Raw genomic sequence first — 18,156 nt, forward strand, 5'->3', positions numbered from 1 at the left:
GGAAGAATGAAAACAATAAAAGCTCTTTTTGAAAGAAAGAAGTCCTATTTGTCACAACCCATGTAAGGGACAAAGCAAATGCATGGAAGAAGGTACTCAAACGCACCACGAGACATGGCAGGAGCAGCATTATTCTATGGGGATGTTGGGAACAAGGAGGCTGTTTAGAATTGATGATGACGGAACATAATTACCAGTAAAGTTTGTATGTTATTTAAAAAAATAATAAAGGATTCTCCTGTGTTGCGTTCATCTTCTAGTTATCAAATAGGAAAAGAGAAGAATGAGCTTAAATATGACATTCAACAGGTTTTGTCCCAGAAATTGCCCCCTCGCCCCCCTTTTTAAAAAAAAATAACACAATCAACATTTATTTTATTGTAATTAAGCACAATTTGCACATGAACTTTGAAGACCAAAACAAAAAAAAAACAACAACCTGCAACTCCGTAAAGCAGAAAATCCTCCTTAGATCATGGGCTGCGATGGGTGGCGGCGGTTCGTGTTACACCTGTCACCTGGGTGGGGCTTTAAACCCGCTACTCTGTCTGTGTAGGTTAGAGATTAACCCAAACCGTGACTTGCTGGTTTTTTAAAAGCCATTTCCGTTTGGCCAAGTCAAAACAAAACACGTCACAGCTTTACTCCCACTGCACCCCTACCCGAAGGCTTTGTGTAGGGGAGCTTTGTCTGTGTTTGGCTAGCCTGGACTGACAAAAAAAAAAAGGGGGCAATGCATCGATTGGGTGACAGATGGGGGGGCTCTTTTGTATGAAATCCTCACCAACATGACCTCCAGCGTCATGCGTAGAGTTGTGCGTACGAGTGGGAGTTGTCTGCTGCTGGATAAACGCATTGTTGTGCTGGGGGGATGTTCCGTCCTGTAACGCTGCTGTTCCTGCTGTTTGCCTCTGCAGCCTTTGAATGGCCTACAAAGGGAGGAACTGTGTCTTCTCTGTAGAAATCTGCACAAAAACCAGCACGGGCGCCAAGCAGACCTCGTTCTGTTTTACCAGCAGGTGAAAAGACCAAAGTGTTTCTCCCCCCCTCCGCTGGATGATAACATTGCGCAGGGAATGAGAACCGTTTCTCGGGCCGTTGCTTTGTAAGGCTGCTGGCTAGCTACCTACTAGCAAAACTGCCCGTTTATCCGAGGTATGTGCTTTTCGTTTATCATGCTTTTTTGCGCTTTGGAGTCACGCAGTGCGCCCCGTGGGCTTCATATTAGCCAGATGTTTGACTTGAATTATTGTTTCAAATGGCTTTTGTTTTGTTTTGACGCCATTTGGTCCGTTTCGGGGGGGCGGTTAGCTTCTGATGCTAGTTAGCCTACGTTATTGTTAGCATCTTAGCAGATTCTTCCTGAGGCTAATTAGTGAGTAAAAAGTGTCAACTCCGTGTGCATTTATGTTGTGAAAGCACTCATTGGGCACCACCCATTGCATTTAAATGCCTCAGCTGACTAACTAACGCCCTACTGAGATACTGTTTACAGAATAGCTAATCACCGAGCTTTGAAGTACTAGCATAGCTGATGGGTCGTGTGTTTTATGCGTTTATTTACATAAAAAGTAATACTAAAAGATAGTTTTTAGCCATTTTATTCTTGGAGTGATGGGAGCTCCTTACTGAATAGCACAATGTGGAAAACTGCTCAAGTTGATTTAAGTACTTTCCTGGTTTGAGTAAGTTTGAGAAAAGGAAATGGGGGCCATAGTAGAGGAAATGCCCAGACCTCACAGCCTATTCCATTTTCTCAATTTTGCATCTGCCAAATATACATTAACTGATCTAATTTTGTTGCATTCACCTATTAATCCATGTCCCTACTTCCAGCCATTCATTCAACTTCAACTCATTCACTCATTAATCCACTTGTGTATCCTTTCACTTTCCTTCAGTATTTGAGTTCTGCAAAGATAAACCTCTGTAGATGTATCGGCCACAAACGCATAGTCAAGTTTTGTATTCATTCAAAAAATAAAGAAAAACACAGACTGAACAGGAATTTACTACAGCGACGGTATTAGTTGCAACACAAACCATTTCCTCACACCAATCTTTTCCATTCTCGATACCAGTCATAGAAAACAAGCATAATTTATATTAAAATGTACATTGCAACTACCCTAATAATCTCAAATCTATTGATACTTATTGATACTTTCATTGAACAAACAGTGGAGAAAATAGTAAAACAAGCAATCCCGACAATGTGGACGGTTTTGGGGGTTTTAAACATCATTAACTGGAGTTTATCACGGCAACGTTGAATCAAAGTTTTTATCTTAAGAAATTTATCACAATAATTAAAAAAAAACAATATAACTGCCCATCCCTAGCCATTACTGGTATTAATTTTGCATTGATGATATCCTAACATCAAAAAGCAAATTGGCAGTCAGTTTCAATTGACGTTATTAGTATAGTTCTTTTAATATCTGAACCTCAGCCATCTGCAATTTTAGCTTTTAGAATAAAATTCACGCAACACGTTTGCATTATGACAGAAATATAAGCCATGGCTCTGTTTTGATCCCTTAAATGGAGCATTTGCATTGCACCTTGCTTCTTCTGCATGCGCTCTTGAACTATTTCATAACCAGCTAGATAAAAGTCCAACTGATTTTGGTAGTAAGTAAAGAGACAAATAAATACAGAATGTTGAATATCATGTTTAACTTTCCTTCCACTTCACAATCCTACACTAATTTGTGTTGGTCAGTCATGGCCTTCCTACAAAACACCTTGAATTTTGTGGTTATTATACCTCAAACCTTCCATGCTATCAAAAATGACCTTCCGTCTGTCACTCCACAGCATCACGGAGCGTCAAGATGAAGAAGAAAGCTCGGCAGCACCGGACGGCGGTGCCGCAGAGGGCGCAGTCTCCAATCAAGCCCTCTCCCAACAAGCAGATCTTGACCTATGCCCAGGCGCAGCGCATGGTGGAGTTCGAGCTGGACGGCCGCATCCACCGGCTAAGCATATACGACAAGCTGGATGTGATCTCTGACGACGACCCCATGATCCAGGAGATGATGGAGTGCACCAGCAACAAGGAGAACGCCGACAAACCCCAGCAGCAGGTCCGCCAGAGGTCGGCCAGACTAAAAAGCAACCAGGAGAAGAGAAACGCAGCGCTGGGCATCGCCGGCAACGCGGAGGGCGGCGGGCATCACGCCGCGAGTCCCACCGCGCCGAAGCTCCCCGAGCCGAAATTTCGAGTCGTCGAATACAACCTTCCCGCGGTTCCCAAGCGCTCAGCCTCGTTTTACAAGTACATAGAGAAGACGGAGGAGGAGCTGGACGAGGAGACGGAATACGACATGGACGAGGAGGACTACGCCTGGCTGGAGTTGGTGAACGAAAAACGCAAAAGCGAAGGGATGAGTCAGGTTTCCCACAACGTTTTCGAGTTCCTGATCGACCGCTTCGAGAAAGAGCTTCACCTGGAAAGTCTGGACCAAGCGAGCGAGAAGCAGCCCGCCGTCGACGAGGACGCAGTTTGCTCCATCTGCATGAGTGGCGAGTGCCACAAAAGCAACACCATCCTGTTCTGCGGCATGTGCAGCGTGTCCGTGCACCAGGAGTGCTACGGCGTCCCCTACGTCCCGGAGAGCCACTGGCTCTGCAGACACTGCCTCCAGTCGCCGACCCAGCCGGCAGACTGCATCCTCTGTCCCAACAAGGGGGGAGCAGTGAAGAAGACGGACGACGATCGGTGGGGCCACGTGGTCTGCGCCCTCTGGGTCCCAGAGGTCGGCTTCGCCAACACCACCTTCATCGAACCCATCGACGGCATCGTGCAGATCCCGTCCGCTCGCTGGAAGCTCACCTGCTACATCTGCAAGGAGAAGAGCGTGGGCGCGTGCATCCAGTGCCACAAGGCCAACTGTTACACGGCCTTCCACGTCACCTGCGCCCAAAAGGCCGGCCTCTTCATGAAGATGGAGCCGATCAACGAGGTGACGGACACGGGGGAGCCCATCCTCTCTGTCAAAAAGACCGCCTATTGTGGAGCGCACACGCCCAACGGATGTGTGAGGAGGCCGCTCTCCATCTACGAAGATGCCAAGCGGAAAAACGGACTCTGTAAGAGGGCGAATAAAGGCAGGGGAGATGATAAAGAACATTGCAAAGGAAAGCAGCAGCAAAAGAAGAAAGGCAAGAGCAAGAAGCCTGAACCTGATGAGGAAAGTGAGGCTGCAGCTCCTGCTACTGTGCCTAGTTTTCCTGCTCACAGGTATAATCAAGTGGAGGCTCTGTAAAGCATTTGACCCATGAGTGTTTTTTTATTCTAAAGGTTTGAAAAGAATGGTGTTTTGAGTTTAGTATTAGCTTAGAGAATAAGTTACTTTTATGTGTTTATCCTAATTATGTCCTGCCCTGTTTCCTTCCTATTTTCATTCTTGTATGTTCTCTTTCTTTCTTGTGTCCTTATTTCTTCCTTCCACTCTAATTTTCCTCTTTCCTGTTTTCTTTTTGCCCTTCACATTCCTGCCAGCCTTCCTACCTTGTTGCATACCTACATTCCTTTCTTTGGTCCTTCCTGTTGTCTTTACTTAATCTGTTGCTCTTCCTTAATCTGTCCCTTCTTTTCCTTCTTCCATTCCTTTCTTCCTTCCTCCATGCCTCCATTTTTCTTCCTTCCTTTCTTTTTACTTGTGTTTTCATTCCATCTTCCTATGTGTCCTTTTTTCCTATACCTCCTTTTTCTTTCCTTAAAATGAAAGAGGATCGTGGGAAGTTGAGTTTACATAAACTCCAGTATTAATCCTGTTATTTGATGATCAAAAAACAAAGCAGTTCTGAATACTTTTCACCTTGTTCTATCTCACTGGTTCTAATATATTTTCTTGTGCCTTGTCAAGGCTCCAGACCATTCTGAACCAGGTGTCCATACAGAAGAAGAGAGTCTTTGTGGAACTGGTCCTAAATTATTGGACCCTGAAAAGGCGATCTAGGAACGGAGTCCCCCTGATCAGGCGCCTTCAGACCTGCCTGCAGTCACAGAAGAACTCACAGCCGGTACGATTCACATGCTCATGTGTTGTTTTTTTTTTGCTTTTCCTTATATTATTTAAATCTCATAATTTCTGCATTCACCTATTGCATTTGTATTTGTTTTTTTGTTCCTCCTTAGAGGCACAATGAGGAGGAAAGCAGAGCGCTGAAGGAACAGCTGAAAGAATGGCACCGCCTCCGACACGACCTGGAGAGAGCTCGACTGCTGCTGGAGCTGATTCGCAAGAGGGAGAAGCTAAAGCGAGAAGAGGTAGGAGAGGACACATTGACAAATTTCAGGCCCATTTTTACCCGTTCCCTCATATTTCTGTTTTCCTCATGGCTCTGTTGCAGATTAAGCTACATGAGACCGTCCTGGAGATGAAGCTAACGCCGTTTAGCATCTTGCTCCGGGCTCTGTTGGACCAACTTCAGGCAAAAGACCAGGCCAAGATCTTCACCCAGCCTGTGGATGTCAATGAGGTGACCTACAAGAGAGGCTTGAACATGTTGTTTTTATTTTTAGGGTTCCTTGCATTATGAACAAGGCTGGGCTTTGATTGGACTTTTACCACGTTTGGATAATTGGAGAAAAGAAGATGTTTTATTCCTCTTGGCATTTCCCAAAAGATTGTATTCCTCTATCTGTCCCCTCAACTGTTCATTCATCTGTTCATTCAACCGTTCATCAATTTTCTGTACGCTTCAGCATCCAACCAATCCTTTTTCCATTCATCTAATTTTATCCATTAATTTTTATTTATCCATGTGTTTGTCTATTTAAAAAGGTACATTTTTATCTAACTTTTTCTACGTTCCCTGTGTATTTGAAGAGTCCACGTATCCTTAAGTCTGAGATCCTTTTATCTAAAATTAAGGCCTTAAATTAATTAAAAGGTAAGTTGGGCTGGCTAATCACAGGCCTTAAATTTTGTCTTGTGTTTCAGTCATACACTCATACAAAGATTCCACATACCTCCTTAATAAATTTTAAGCGAGCCACATTTAAACTGTGACAAAAAAGAAAACATTTGTCGTAAACCTCGGCATCAAATTGTTTGATTTGTTAAACTAATATGCAGCGACTCGCTACGTAAACATCCCAACTGGTGGTGGGATCAATTAAATTTTCTGTAAGAAGTAATAAAAGCATCTCAGTTTTGTGGATTTGAAGATGGATAGAGTATATTTCTTAAAATAAAGTTACGTTGTCTCTTTTAAGTTTGTGGAACCCTGCAGCTGCTGGCTTCAGTCTCGCACTGAGCCGTGATTCAGGTCATAAATCGCAGCCGCCCACCTGGTGGAGCCCGGGTTACGCAATGCGGTTTCCTGCAAAGTGGAATTTGACACTTGAGAAGTTTGCTTGCCAAGCCCGGCTAGCTCAGTCGGTAGAGCATGAGACTCTTAATCTCAGGGTCGTGGGTTCGAGCCCCACGTTGGGCGCTGCATTTTGTTTCAAGCATGAAGTCTTTAAATCTCCTTCCGTTGTCTAATATTAACCTCCAGTGACATTGCGTCAATGATAAAATACTTCCTGCAGGTTCCAGACTACCTCGACCACATCAAACGCCCGATGGACTTCTCCACCATCCGGCAGCGCATCGACGCCCAGGCCTACACCAACCTGGACCAGTTCGAGGCCGACTTCAACCTCATCGTCAACAACTGCATGAAATACAACTCCAAGGACACCTACTTCTACCGGGCCGCCGTTCGCCTCCGAGACCAGGGCGGCGTCCTGCTCAGGAAGGCCCGGCGGGACGTGGAGCAGATGGGCTTCGACACCGAGAGCGGCATGCACTTGTCGGAAGCCCCCGAAGTCAAAGCACCGCCGTCGTTTTCTTGGGAAGACGGTGAGAATCTTCGTCTTCAAAGGTTCAGTCTGAAACGGTTGGTTGATCTTCTACTGAATCACTCTTTTTTTTTTTTTTTTATATATTCCTGTACCCTCAGTGGACCGTCTGCTGGTGCCGGCCAACCGGGAGCACCTTCCCCTGGACAAGCAGCTGCAGCTGCTCCTGGAGAAGTTCGACCTGACCTGCGCCATGAAGACCAGCCCGTCCCGCAGCAAGCGCCTCAAGCTGCTTAAGAAGACCATCAACGACATGCGAAACGAAATCAGCCTGAAGAAACTTCTGCCCTCTCACCATCACAGTTCCGCCTTCGCAGCCGCTCCGTCCCCTCCGGAGCTGGACAAATCCACAGAGGACAGGCAGAAACCCAACGGGCATTTTCAAGATGACGAAGGTACGTATGCATTCTCTGTTTTACTCAGTTTTTGTTCCTGAAAGGCAGAGACAACATTGTTATTGATATGTGGCAGCTTTATTGATTAATTGTCGCAGTGATGGATGTTTCTTTAAAGCAACAAAAGGCAGGTTGAAGGAGAAATTTGTCCTTCTAGGGAGTGGAGGTGTGGCACATTTTGATAACACATAAAAACGGTTTTATGTAAACTGCACCTCAAAGACCATCTGGTTGAGAGTGACTGGTTGAAGTCAGATGACCGGATGACTTCAACAACCTCCTTTTTTAATTAAACAAATATCACTTGATTGAACATGCGGCTTTGTTTCAACAGGTTTTTGTCGATAGGTTCCAAACTGTTTTGTCCTTGTAGAGGAGAATAGAAGTTTTCATTTCCAACCAGTTTTTCTCTGCAGTACATTTTTACAATCTTTTTCAAGCAGATTCTGCTTTAGACCTGGGTTTGAACTTTGAGCCGTTCCAACACATTAAAATTCCCAAGATTTTTATCCTGTTGTGTTCACACTGAGCTGGACTCTATTGGCCAATTAGACTCCTGGAAGCATTTGATTAAATTGGATTTTCAGTCTTTCCAGGAGGTTGTGATGTTTTTTTTTTTGTGATTCTTGGTGCCTAAAATTAGCAGATTTTTTTCCACCTTTTTCAAAAAGTTACGGTCAAACTTGCAATTTTTTTTAAAGCTTTGTTTTTGCCACAACGTGGTCTTACAAAAAAGCTGAAATTGCCACACATGTTGTCCCCCAAAAATACTTTTAATAGTTAATATTTGAAGTGCAAGCAACATTTTCACCTTCTTGAAATAGAACCTTGAATACAAATGTGTTCTGAGGAGTTGTCAAAGTGCAAAAGAAGAATTCCAGTTTGGTCATTCAAGTTGGCATGAACTGTATGCAAAGTGTATGCAAGTCTTACAAAACAACCAAAATGATTTTTGGAAAAGGTCAAATGTTACTGTTTAGCTTCATGCATGCGTCTCACAGATTCAGGTTTCACGCGAGATCATGAAACAGGAAGTTAAATCAGAAGGGGACTAACGGGATTGGCTCATTCCTCCCAAAGTGTTTCAAACACAGAATTATGTCAAGTGCTTAACACCGGACTCTGAATTCTCTCCCACAAATCAAAATATAATTATTTGAGCAACCTTCTTGTGTGGTTCATGTAGTTTTGCTTAAAATGTTACAGATTTTGTTGTACTTGTGATCCTATGGTGATGAATGTGTGTTTACGGCCTGTTTAGTTTGAGCAGGCTGTAAAAATGGAAACATTAAAGGAGAGCAGTTGTGTAAAAAATACAACAAAACCCTATTCATTCATTTGTATTCATAAAAAGCCGTCAACAGATTTAGAGAAATACACCAGCTGTGATAAAACAAAACCCGCCGGCTTTGATTTGTGTGCTGTAAAGGACGGCTTCGCTTTAAACTCGAGTTGTTCAAAGGCTTGCTGATTCAAAACAACTTCTATGAAGTTGTCCTTCCTGACTGAGCCACACTGAAACGTGTGGAGGTTTCCACGCCAACGATGGTGGCGCTGAAGCGGAGGAAAGGTGCAACCGCTTTCTGAACTTGGAAATTTGCATTGTGAAAAGTGTGAAATTTTGACATGGAAAATTGTGTTGGAACTACAATATTTTGAAATTACCCGAAAGGAGAATGAAATCACAAAAACTAAATGGACATAAAGCTTATTGGACTTGGTATTAGACAACATAAACGTTCACTTTCCAGGTTTTGACTGTTTTGTGCTGACAGGTTAAAGATTGCTAGCTGAAAAATTAAGATCCCGTCATATCTTCTTCTTCACGTTACCTAGAATTGAGGAGAATGCATCTTTTCTTTTCTGGGACAGAGAAGATGGTCAGATTTTATAAAAAGAAAATGGATGGAGATTAGGCATGGGCTATTTGGCTTAAAAATAAAATTTCATACCAGATCCTGTTTCAGAATTTTTTTTTTTCTTGCTTTCTTTTCTAAAACTGAAATTACAAGTGACAAGACAAAAATGATCCCTTCTGTGAGTCGTACGATGGAGTATCAGGGGCAGGCTGCGAGAATTTTTGTTGAATTACAAAATGCAGTCACCATGCTAGCAAAACAAAGACGCATGTTTGCAAGAACGTATTCAAATTACAAGAATAAACTTGTTTTTAAAAGAAAAAACTGTGCGTTATAAAGACCTGACTAACATCTGTGTGATTTTTTTTTTTAAAGAGACTCTGACTTTGTCATTTGCTCAATCATTTCGATGTCCTGTATGTGACAATAATTTGACGCTGATGTGTTAGAAGATGAAGTATTTCCTCATCTGTAAAGCTTATGCCAAAGTATAGCGTCACAAAATGCTCAACTTTCCTTATTTTTTATTTTTTTTGCTACTTGTCTTGTCATGTTGAAATTCTCACAAAATAGCTACTTAATTTTTTACTTAACTTTATTCTGGTAATTTTCTGACTGTAGTCTTGGAATATTATAACTTTATTTTTGTATATTAAAACGCCTGACCTCACTCTTAGTAATGGAAACTCAAGGAGTGCAATGTTGGGAGGGGGGGGGAATAACCAGCTTTCAAAAAAAAAAAAAAAAACAACAACATTTTTTTTCACAAGCCAAAAGGTCATTTAATCAATTAGAATCGATTGATGGAGATGAGGTGATTCTGCCTCCACTCAGCTGTGCTTCCATGATGTCCCCTCCACAGGAGACAAGTCTCTTCCTCCTAAACTGGAGCCGCCGGACGCTCTACCCCCACTCCTCCGCTCGGATGCCAATTCTGAACCCCCCACCCTCAAACCGATCGACGACGGCGCGGAACAGACTCGCGGCAAGCGACCGAGGTTGGACGGGGACGTGGCGGAGCTGCTGTCCTCGGCTCCACGCCTCAACGGCCACTCCCTCCAGAGCGCCCTATGGGACGGCGACGTGAGCGTGCTGGCCACGCCCACCTTCGCGGAGCCCACGGGCGCGGCCAACCACCGGACGGCCGTCGTCTTCCGCAAGTCGAAGGCGGCCGGAGCGCACGGGCCGCCCGAGGGCGAAGACAAGGAGGACGACGGGACCGACGGTGGGTCAGGCGAGCAGGACGGGGAAAATAAGGACGGCTCCCAGCTCGGGGCCAAATCTTTCCTCTCGGTTGTCATACCGCGGCTGGAGACGCTGCTTCATAGCAAGAAGAGGAAGCGCAGTGGCAGCAGATGCAGAGAGGTGGAGGAAGAGGAGACTGAACACACAGAGGAGGGGGCGTCTCCCGGGAAAAGACTACATACTGGTAAAAACATCCTTAGGAACTATTATTGGTGAACAATTCAGTAAGGAATCTGTTGGACCACAGGCCAAAACTTTCTTCTTGGCTAACCAGAATGTTACCATCTAGTTGTCAGATATAGAGAGTGCTGTTCTGTCTTCTGGCTCCTCGCAGGCCTGTCGAGAGGTTTCCTGGGGATGGACGAGGAGAAAGAAGTTGAAAAAACACGGCGGCCCAGCAGAGCGGTGGAGCCGCGACGGCGCTGTGCCTCCGAGTCCTCCATATCTTCATGCAGCAGTCTGCAGGGAAGCGCCAGGTCAGACGGCCAGAAACACAGATGAGAGACGATCCTTTGAGGCTCACTCTTATGTTTTAGTTACAGCTGTTTATCCAAAGGTTTTGTCCAAGTAAGGTTGTTTTCATTTGTGTGTTTGTGTGTGTACATTTTGCTCACAGCACCATTCTCAGTCTTCCAAAATGTGGAAAGGGGAAACCAGCTTTAGTCCGAAGAAACACTGTGGATGATAAGAGGGAACTCATTGCCTGCATTGAATCCGGGAACTTTGCCAAAGCTGCTAGAATTGCTGCAGGTAAATAAATACTGGTCAAAGGCAGCTTGATAAAGTTTCTGAAGTGTACCTTTAATGCATGGTTTCTTTTTTTCTGATAAGCTAATATAAATTATAAAATTATGATGAATGATACCATGAATGTTTCTTATTCATTGGATTGATACCCCTTGAACTTTTTTATGTAGTTTTGTCATGTTAGGACTACAAATGAGCACAAACTCCAGATTTGAGACATTATTTGAAAACAAAAAGTTGCGTTTTGTCAGGTTAAAATCTAAAACGAATGCTGTGCTGTGCTGTGTTCAGTTCTCCTGGCTCAACACTGATGGATTTTTGTGAAATAAAAAAAAACAGGCTCAAAATCAGTCGAATGAATACATTTTTAGGACTTTCCGCAACTTCCTAATTTGATTTAGCAGTTTGCTTTGACTATGCCGTCTTTTGTTTTTAGCTAAATATGCTTTGCTCTAACCCATTTCAGTGGAGCTCTGGGTGTAGTCATTGTCAGAAAAAGAAGTTGGCCGATTTATAACCTCGGGGTACCCCACACAAAAATAGAAGGAAGGAGTAAAGATCCCTGCTGTGCACCAAGTTTCCCTCAAATAATGCAAAATAAACCAAGCAAAGAGCCTTTTCATTGTGCTTCAAAGTTATGCACGACTTTGTTTTAGTATTCCATAAAAAAAACCACAGGAGGTTTTACTTCTAATGTGAGAAAAGGAAAATTTCAAGGGGAACGGATGTTTTTGCAAGACCAAGGCGCTTATTGGACTAAATAGATTAGCAGCATCCCTGATGTCTGCAGATATCTCTAAATTATCTTAATCTTCTTCAGACTTAATGTGATCAAACCTGCAGACATCTGGTTTCCATTCATGGCTAAAAAAAAAAAAAACATATTTGGAAACGAGGATCCGCTACAAGCCAGGGTCTTTTGAGTGTTGGCAGTGACCGTTTATTTATTTATTTCCCTGCCTGCCACCGTCAGCATCAAACCAGTCCGCATCTGGGTGCCCCCCCCCATACCGTCATCTTACCTTCGTCTCAATCTCTCATTTTTCAAATTAAGTACTTAAACACTCCTGGCTAATTTAAGCGTTCACTCCTCGCTGTACCTAATTTTCCCACTAACAGTTTTGAGAACACGTCTCTCTGTGTCTTAACTTCTCTGGTGTCGTTCCCGCTTCCGTAGAGGTCGGCAACAGCAACATCTGGATGCCGGCTAGTGCTGCAACAGTTGCCCTGGAACCTTTGAAGCTAGTCTGGGCCAAATGCAGTGGCTACCCTTCCTACCCTGCTTTGGTGAGTTTTATTTTTTTAATTGCTATTATCCTATTTAAATGTCACCTTCACGTTCAGGACTCACTGAAGCCAAATTGCAACAGTCTTCCTGAAAGTTGGAAGAAATTGAGACTGTTTGTCCACTAGATGGCACTCCAAATCAACTATTTGATGCTTGCCTTGAAAGAAATCCAATTGGGTTTCTTTTTTTAATGTAATCTTTATTAACAAATGACAATCGCACAAAATCAACAAGTAATCCCATTGGTTTAAGCTAGCGGTGTGCATAGGATTGTTTGTGTTAACAGTTTCGGCTGTGTCTCCCAATCCCCCCCCTTACCCTCCACTGCTGCGTGGCAGATCATCGACCCCCACATGCCACGCGTCGGCTGCCAACACAACGGGGTGTCCATCCCCATCCCCCCCATGGACGTGCTCCGAATCGGAGAGCAGATGCAGTACAAGGCCGAGGAGAAGCTCCACCTCGTCCTCTTCTTCGACAACAAGCGCAGCTGGTGAGTGCCGCCCCGTTCGTCTGAGTGATTTAGGCCGACGCCGGCTCCTACAAGGGTAAACCTGTCAACCTCCCCGTCAGCTGATCGTTATTCTCCTCTGGCTGCGGAGCATCAGTTGTCAGGAGAAAACAAATGGCTCTCGCCTCGAGAGGCACTTGATATGTTCACCTCGGCTCCCATTAAAATACTGCGAAAGGACGCCGGGCAATTTCAGACGTGCAGCACGCGCCACAATTACCGGCGAGCGTCGGCAGAGGTTGTGTAGAACTCCTTCAGAGTAAATTCGTCTTCTGCTGGAATCTCTCGCTGGAAAAAATTGAGGAAAATACAACGTATTTATCTATCTATATTCAATTTTTAATTACTACTTTTAGCAATCTTCTATTGTTTATTTTTGTTGCCAAAGCTTTCTAGATGGAGCGAAGTTTCTCTTGCGCTCTTCAACTCTCCCTACATCTTTTCTGTAGAATGAAGTAAAAAAAACTCACTGCAGAAAACCCAAATTCAGTTTTCTTGCAGAGGTTTTATTTAAAATAATAACAGCAATAAAAATATTTTTCCGGAATAATACACGTCTCTCACTGTTGCAGTGGGTTTTTATCCCTGTGTCAGATTGAATCTATGACGACGCATTAGGGCCATTGTAGTAAGAAAAGACAGTAAATTTCCACCAAAAAAGCTAACTCAGAAACTTTGAGATTGATCCCAGACGGTTTTTTAGAAGAAACAAGAGCATTTTTGAACTCCAAAAAGTTGAACATTTTCAGGAAGAAAGCTCAGAAATGTTGAGATAAATCTCAATTGTTTTTTTTTTTAGAAAAAAGTTGTTTCTTGGGGGTTTCAAATTTTTATCTTTTGAAGCTCCGAAATTTCTCCTTTTTTTCTCTCTTTCTTTTTCTAGAAAAATTCTGAAATTGATCTCAAATTTTCATTTTTTTTGTTGTTTTGTTTTGTTTTTTTGGTGAAGATTTACTCTACCTACATTGGCCCCAGTACGCCATCGTTGGAATCCTTGTAGAGTTTAACTAACTCCAAATGTTTACACTTGTGATGGTAGGAGGACTTTTTATTTTACTTTCTGACATAACTCTGACATTTTTAATCGGGGTAAGATTATTACCAACATAATTTTCTTGAATTATGTTAAGTATGACAAACGTACGTGTCTCTATACAATAATTTATAATAAGCAAGACATTGTTCAGTTGAAAAATTGTAAGCAAGATTTCTGCACCCAAACCAGCTTTTGTTTAATTTATCACATTTGGCTAAATACAGCAAAGAATTTGAAAGAAATTGACCAAAACCCTGTTCTTATAGCAGATAAAATTTGTTCAACGTAGCCTAAGAGAATTTGAAAACTTGATTACTGTCTGTTAATACAGCAAACGTGCAAAATCTATTTTTACATTTTGGATCAAACAAAAAGAATCAGACAACTTTGCTGTGTTTTGAGGTTTCTTTTTTCTTCCTCTTCATGGCCCGAGAGTACCATGAGTACATGACAGAACGTTTGGACTCTCCTGATTTATACCGTACTGAAACAGAAAGTCGCGGGTTGCAAATTGAATATTCTCAGACACTCAAGTCATTGCTGCAAATGTGATTTGGTGGAGGGGAAAAAAAAATAATTGTGAGCATTGGGATCTCCAGGCAGTGGCTTCCCAGGTCCAAGATGGTTCCTCTTGGCGTCGACAAAACCATCGACAAGATCAAGCTGATGGAGGGCCGCACCTCCAGCATCCGCAAAGCGGTCCAGATCGCCTTCAGCCGCGCCATGAACCACCTGAGCCTGGTGCAGGACGAGCAAGTCAGCGACCTCAGCGACGTCGACTGAGGATAAGACCACTAACCAAAAAACTTCTCCCCCCTCCACACACACACACACACACACACACACACTCGCTCCTCATTCCCCTCCTTCTGTCTCTGCGGGAGACTTCGATGTTTACTGGGCACCTGCTGTAACAGGTGGTGTCAGAAATGAATGTGTCCGTATTTCCTCTCCACCCTTTCTTTCAGCCCTGTGACTGTGCCGAGGTGGAGACGACCCTCCTCTTCCTCCTCCTCCTCCTCCACTCTCAATCCAAACACCTCCTCTGCCATTGCTGATGTAGTTTGTTTTGGTTGCCTTACAGAATCCCGTTAATTTGAATAAAAACCTATTAAGCTTACGTCATTCCCACAGGTTTTACGTCTGTTGCTTTCTTTTGTATTTAAACTGTAAATAACCTGTACATTTGCCTGACACTAACTTATTTTTTATTTGTTGAACATGCCATTGGTACTGTACAGTTGTTTTTTTTTTTTTTTTTTTAATATTTAGTAAGTTTTGCTTGAATGATCGAAAAGAATAGAAAGTTAGGGCTCAAGTGTCTTGTTTAAAATAAAAAAAAGAAGAAAAAGAACAAAAAACTCCAAAAGCCTTGTTTTTGTCTAAGTTATTATATTGTAAACTTCCATTTTATTTTATTTTCTTGTATGAAAATAATTTTGGTATATTTTTGTTCATATAAATACAGTATTTATATTTGAATACATTGTATGCTGTCTGTTTGTCTCTGTCGGGGGGCCAAAAGCTCAATTCAGTTCGCAAATAAGTTGTTAAATAAGCATTGGACAGACGTGACAGTAAAACAAACGAAGCCTACATTTTGATATGTTAATATTTTAATAATGAAGTCATTCTGAAAATGTGTAGGAATGAGTTTTCATTCGATAACAAATCAATTTCTTGTCGCGGAAGATCGTAAATCGATTTGACCCGTCAACGTCGAGGCCTGTTTCATGAGACTTAATTTAATCCCACGACGAACTGATCCGTGATCCGTTTATGTTTTAAGGCATGAAGCATATCTGTGGACACAAATGCATATTTCACAAATTATTGTGCATTGGATTGCACCACTTTGGACTCTCGGTGTGCGTCTAAAGCTCACGGTCTGTCGTAAACACGGAACATTTTGTTCTAAAGAAACCAAAAATGTTGCTACCCAGATGATTTTTTTTTTTTTTTTTTGTCGTGTGATTTTTTTTTTTCTTTTTTCTTTTTCTGAGAAATTGTTGCCAAAAAATAAGAAAAAAATGTCAACTGTTTTTTTTTTTTTTTAAAGGAAAACAATTTGACTGTTGCTTTGCTGTTGTAAAAGAATGTGCCTCTGTTAACTTATTGTAAAGTACTTGCATTACTTTATATGTGAAGAAAGACATGCAGAGTGATTGTGAAGTGACACATTCTGTGGTGAATATCTGCCTTTTTTTTAAATGTAACCCTTTTCTAACTTTTGTAGCTGTAGACTTGAAAGACAATTCTTCTGTTTGTTTTTTTTAATTTTTTTTTTTATGAACGTCTATTTTTTCTGGGTAGCACCGGGTAGTTTTGATATACTTCATTTTGTACTTTACTGTAGTGTTATTTTTTAATGGGAGGGGCATACAGAATATTGCTGGGACTTTTTTTTGTAGTAAAAGAACAATAAAAATACAAAATAAACAAAGTGAAAGTGATTTTTGATGTCCATTTCAGTACGTTTGATACTTTGCGTGCTTAAAAGTAAACACTCACGGTTGCGTTTGTGTTTCTGATATTAATTTCCATCTCAAAAGCTTATTTTCTGTCTCTTCTGACAAACTAAATAGATTTGTAACTGATATAGGAGGGATAAAAACGTAGTTACGTGTAAATATTTTTGCATTCGTAGCTCAAATGCAGAAACGCTGAAGGCTAAATTTAAATCCCAGTTGTTGCACAATACATAAAACTTGGATAAGAGTGAAAATATTTGAAATAAATGCATGACTTCTGTTTTTATAGTGCAGCTGTTGGCAAGTTTACTGTAACTTTGACAACCCCACCCCCATAAGTTACGCAGAGATTCATGCTGTTTGGTTTACCAATCTAGGAAGTCAAAATTGCAAGTCGGCTGCATTAAGACACAAAAACCAAGGAAAGTTACATTTGTTCTGGAACGCAATAAAACTGAACTATGAAGTCTGAATTTTGTTAAAAGTTTCTGTGAAGTCGCATTGTAATGTAAAAACACAGGCTTCACCTTTTGAGAATTTGGAACCAAAACAAGGCATATTTCACGGGGCAAATTGAGCCAAAAACATGACTTGCTGTGTTTGGATAAAAAAAAAAAAAAAATAGAGGTCTGAAAACACAATATTTTGTTTTGGAAACATATTAATTCAGCTTAGATCTTCAATTAATAAAGGAGCTGCTGGAATCTTTGTTTATAACCTTTTTCCTTTTGTAATATAACTCTAGATAGTGAAATCATCCTTTTTTACTGTCACGGATGACTGCGTTTTTGAATTTAACCATGGTTTTTGGTCATAAGTCTCATATCTAAGGTATTACGAAGTGTCTTGGAGGACTTTCAAGAGATTTTGTGCTGGAATATCTCCGGCCTTCATCAATTGTTCTCATCTCTGGTTGAAAATGAGTCATTATGCTAAGAACTGGATTAAAGACTTCTGTGGCTTTGGGGGTGATTAATAATAGATGCCATAATTTAATGTTACACTTGTATACACAACAAAATTGAGTTAAGTTTGGGTGGTGGTGGGAAGTTTATCAACTTTTTTTTCTGTTATAGCTAACAAAATTATGTTTACAGTCATTTTATCTTCCCAGAAATTGGTTTATACTTTTAAAAACATCCCTTTTTAAATTTTTATTTTTTTTTAAAAACAAAGTAACAAATGAAAAATGCAAGTTTTTCATAGCACGATTGCTAGTAATGACCAATTCAGACAATTTTTTAGAAACTTAAAAAACGACCTGGAGATATTCAGATTTATGTTATTTTGATATATTGAAAAATATGCTGCCGCACACCTGATTTAAATAAATGGCTGATTAACGAGCACTTTACGGCATGCTGGAGGAGAAACAATGACCTGTGTCAGGTGTGCTGGAGCAGACACACCTAAAACAAGAAGGAGTCTATTTAGAGCAGCAAGAAGCCAACAGGTAGCTAATTGTGAATTCGTTTAAATTGAAACTGTGTTGGTTATTATTATTTTTTTTGTTAGCTTATGCACTTATAATTAAGATATGTGAATTTTGACCGGGAAAAAGTTTGTTTACAGCGCAAATCAACATGTGAAGAATATAGAAACATAAAACGCATAAAAAAACAAAACAGACAAAGTTGAATAAATGTGTTATCTGGACTGCAATGAATCATAATTGTGAAGTTTGAATTAAGAAACTGCGCGAGTTTCTTATTGTTTTGGCTAACAAAGACACATTTGCCATTAGC

The 18,156-nt window shown here is 41.5% G+C and overlaps 1 protein-coding gene and 1 non-coding gene across 2 annotated transcripts; both read left to right on the forward strand.

Moving 5' to 3' along the window:
- Window positions 1–717: 717 nt before the first annotated feature.
- On the forward strand, window positions 718–16,392 carry LOC114160976 (bromodomain-containing protein 1). Its single transcript, XM_028043953.1, has 13 exons — window positions 718–1,155; window positions 2,821–4,246; window positions 4,875–5,031; window positions 5,147–5,278; window positions 5,362–5,490; window positions 6,548–6,860; window positions 6,961–7,254; window positions 9,976–10,542; window positions 10,693–10,834; window positions 10,975–11,108; window positions 12,283–12,392; window positions 12,732–12,886; window positions 14,540–16,392. Exons 2-13 carry the CDS (start codon window positions 2,838–2,840, stop codon window positions 14,721–14,723), a joined length of 3,726 nt encoding a protein of 1,241 aa, XP_027899754.1. The 5' UTR covers window positions 718–1,155; window positions 2,821–2,837; the 3' UTR covers window positions 14,724–16,392.
- trnak-cuu (transfer RNA lysine (anticodon CUU)) lies at window positions 6,378–6,450 on the forward strand. Its single transcript has one exon. It is a non-coding gene; the product is annotated as a tRNA-Lys (tRNA).
- Window positions 16,393–18,156: the final 1,764 nt, after the last annotated feature.

Source organism: Xiphophorus couchianus, chromosome 17 (assembly GCF_001444195.1).
Source record: "Xiphophorus couchianus chromosome 17, X_couchianus-1.0, whole genome shotgun sequence".
In the NCBI taxonomy this organism is placed as follows: domain Eukaryota; kingdom Metazoa; phylum Chordata; class Actinopteri; order Cyprinodontiformes; family Poeciliidae; genus Xiphophorus; species Xiphophorus couchianus.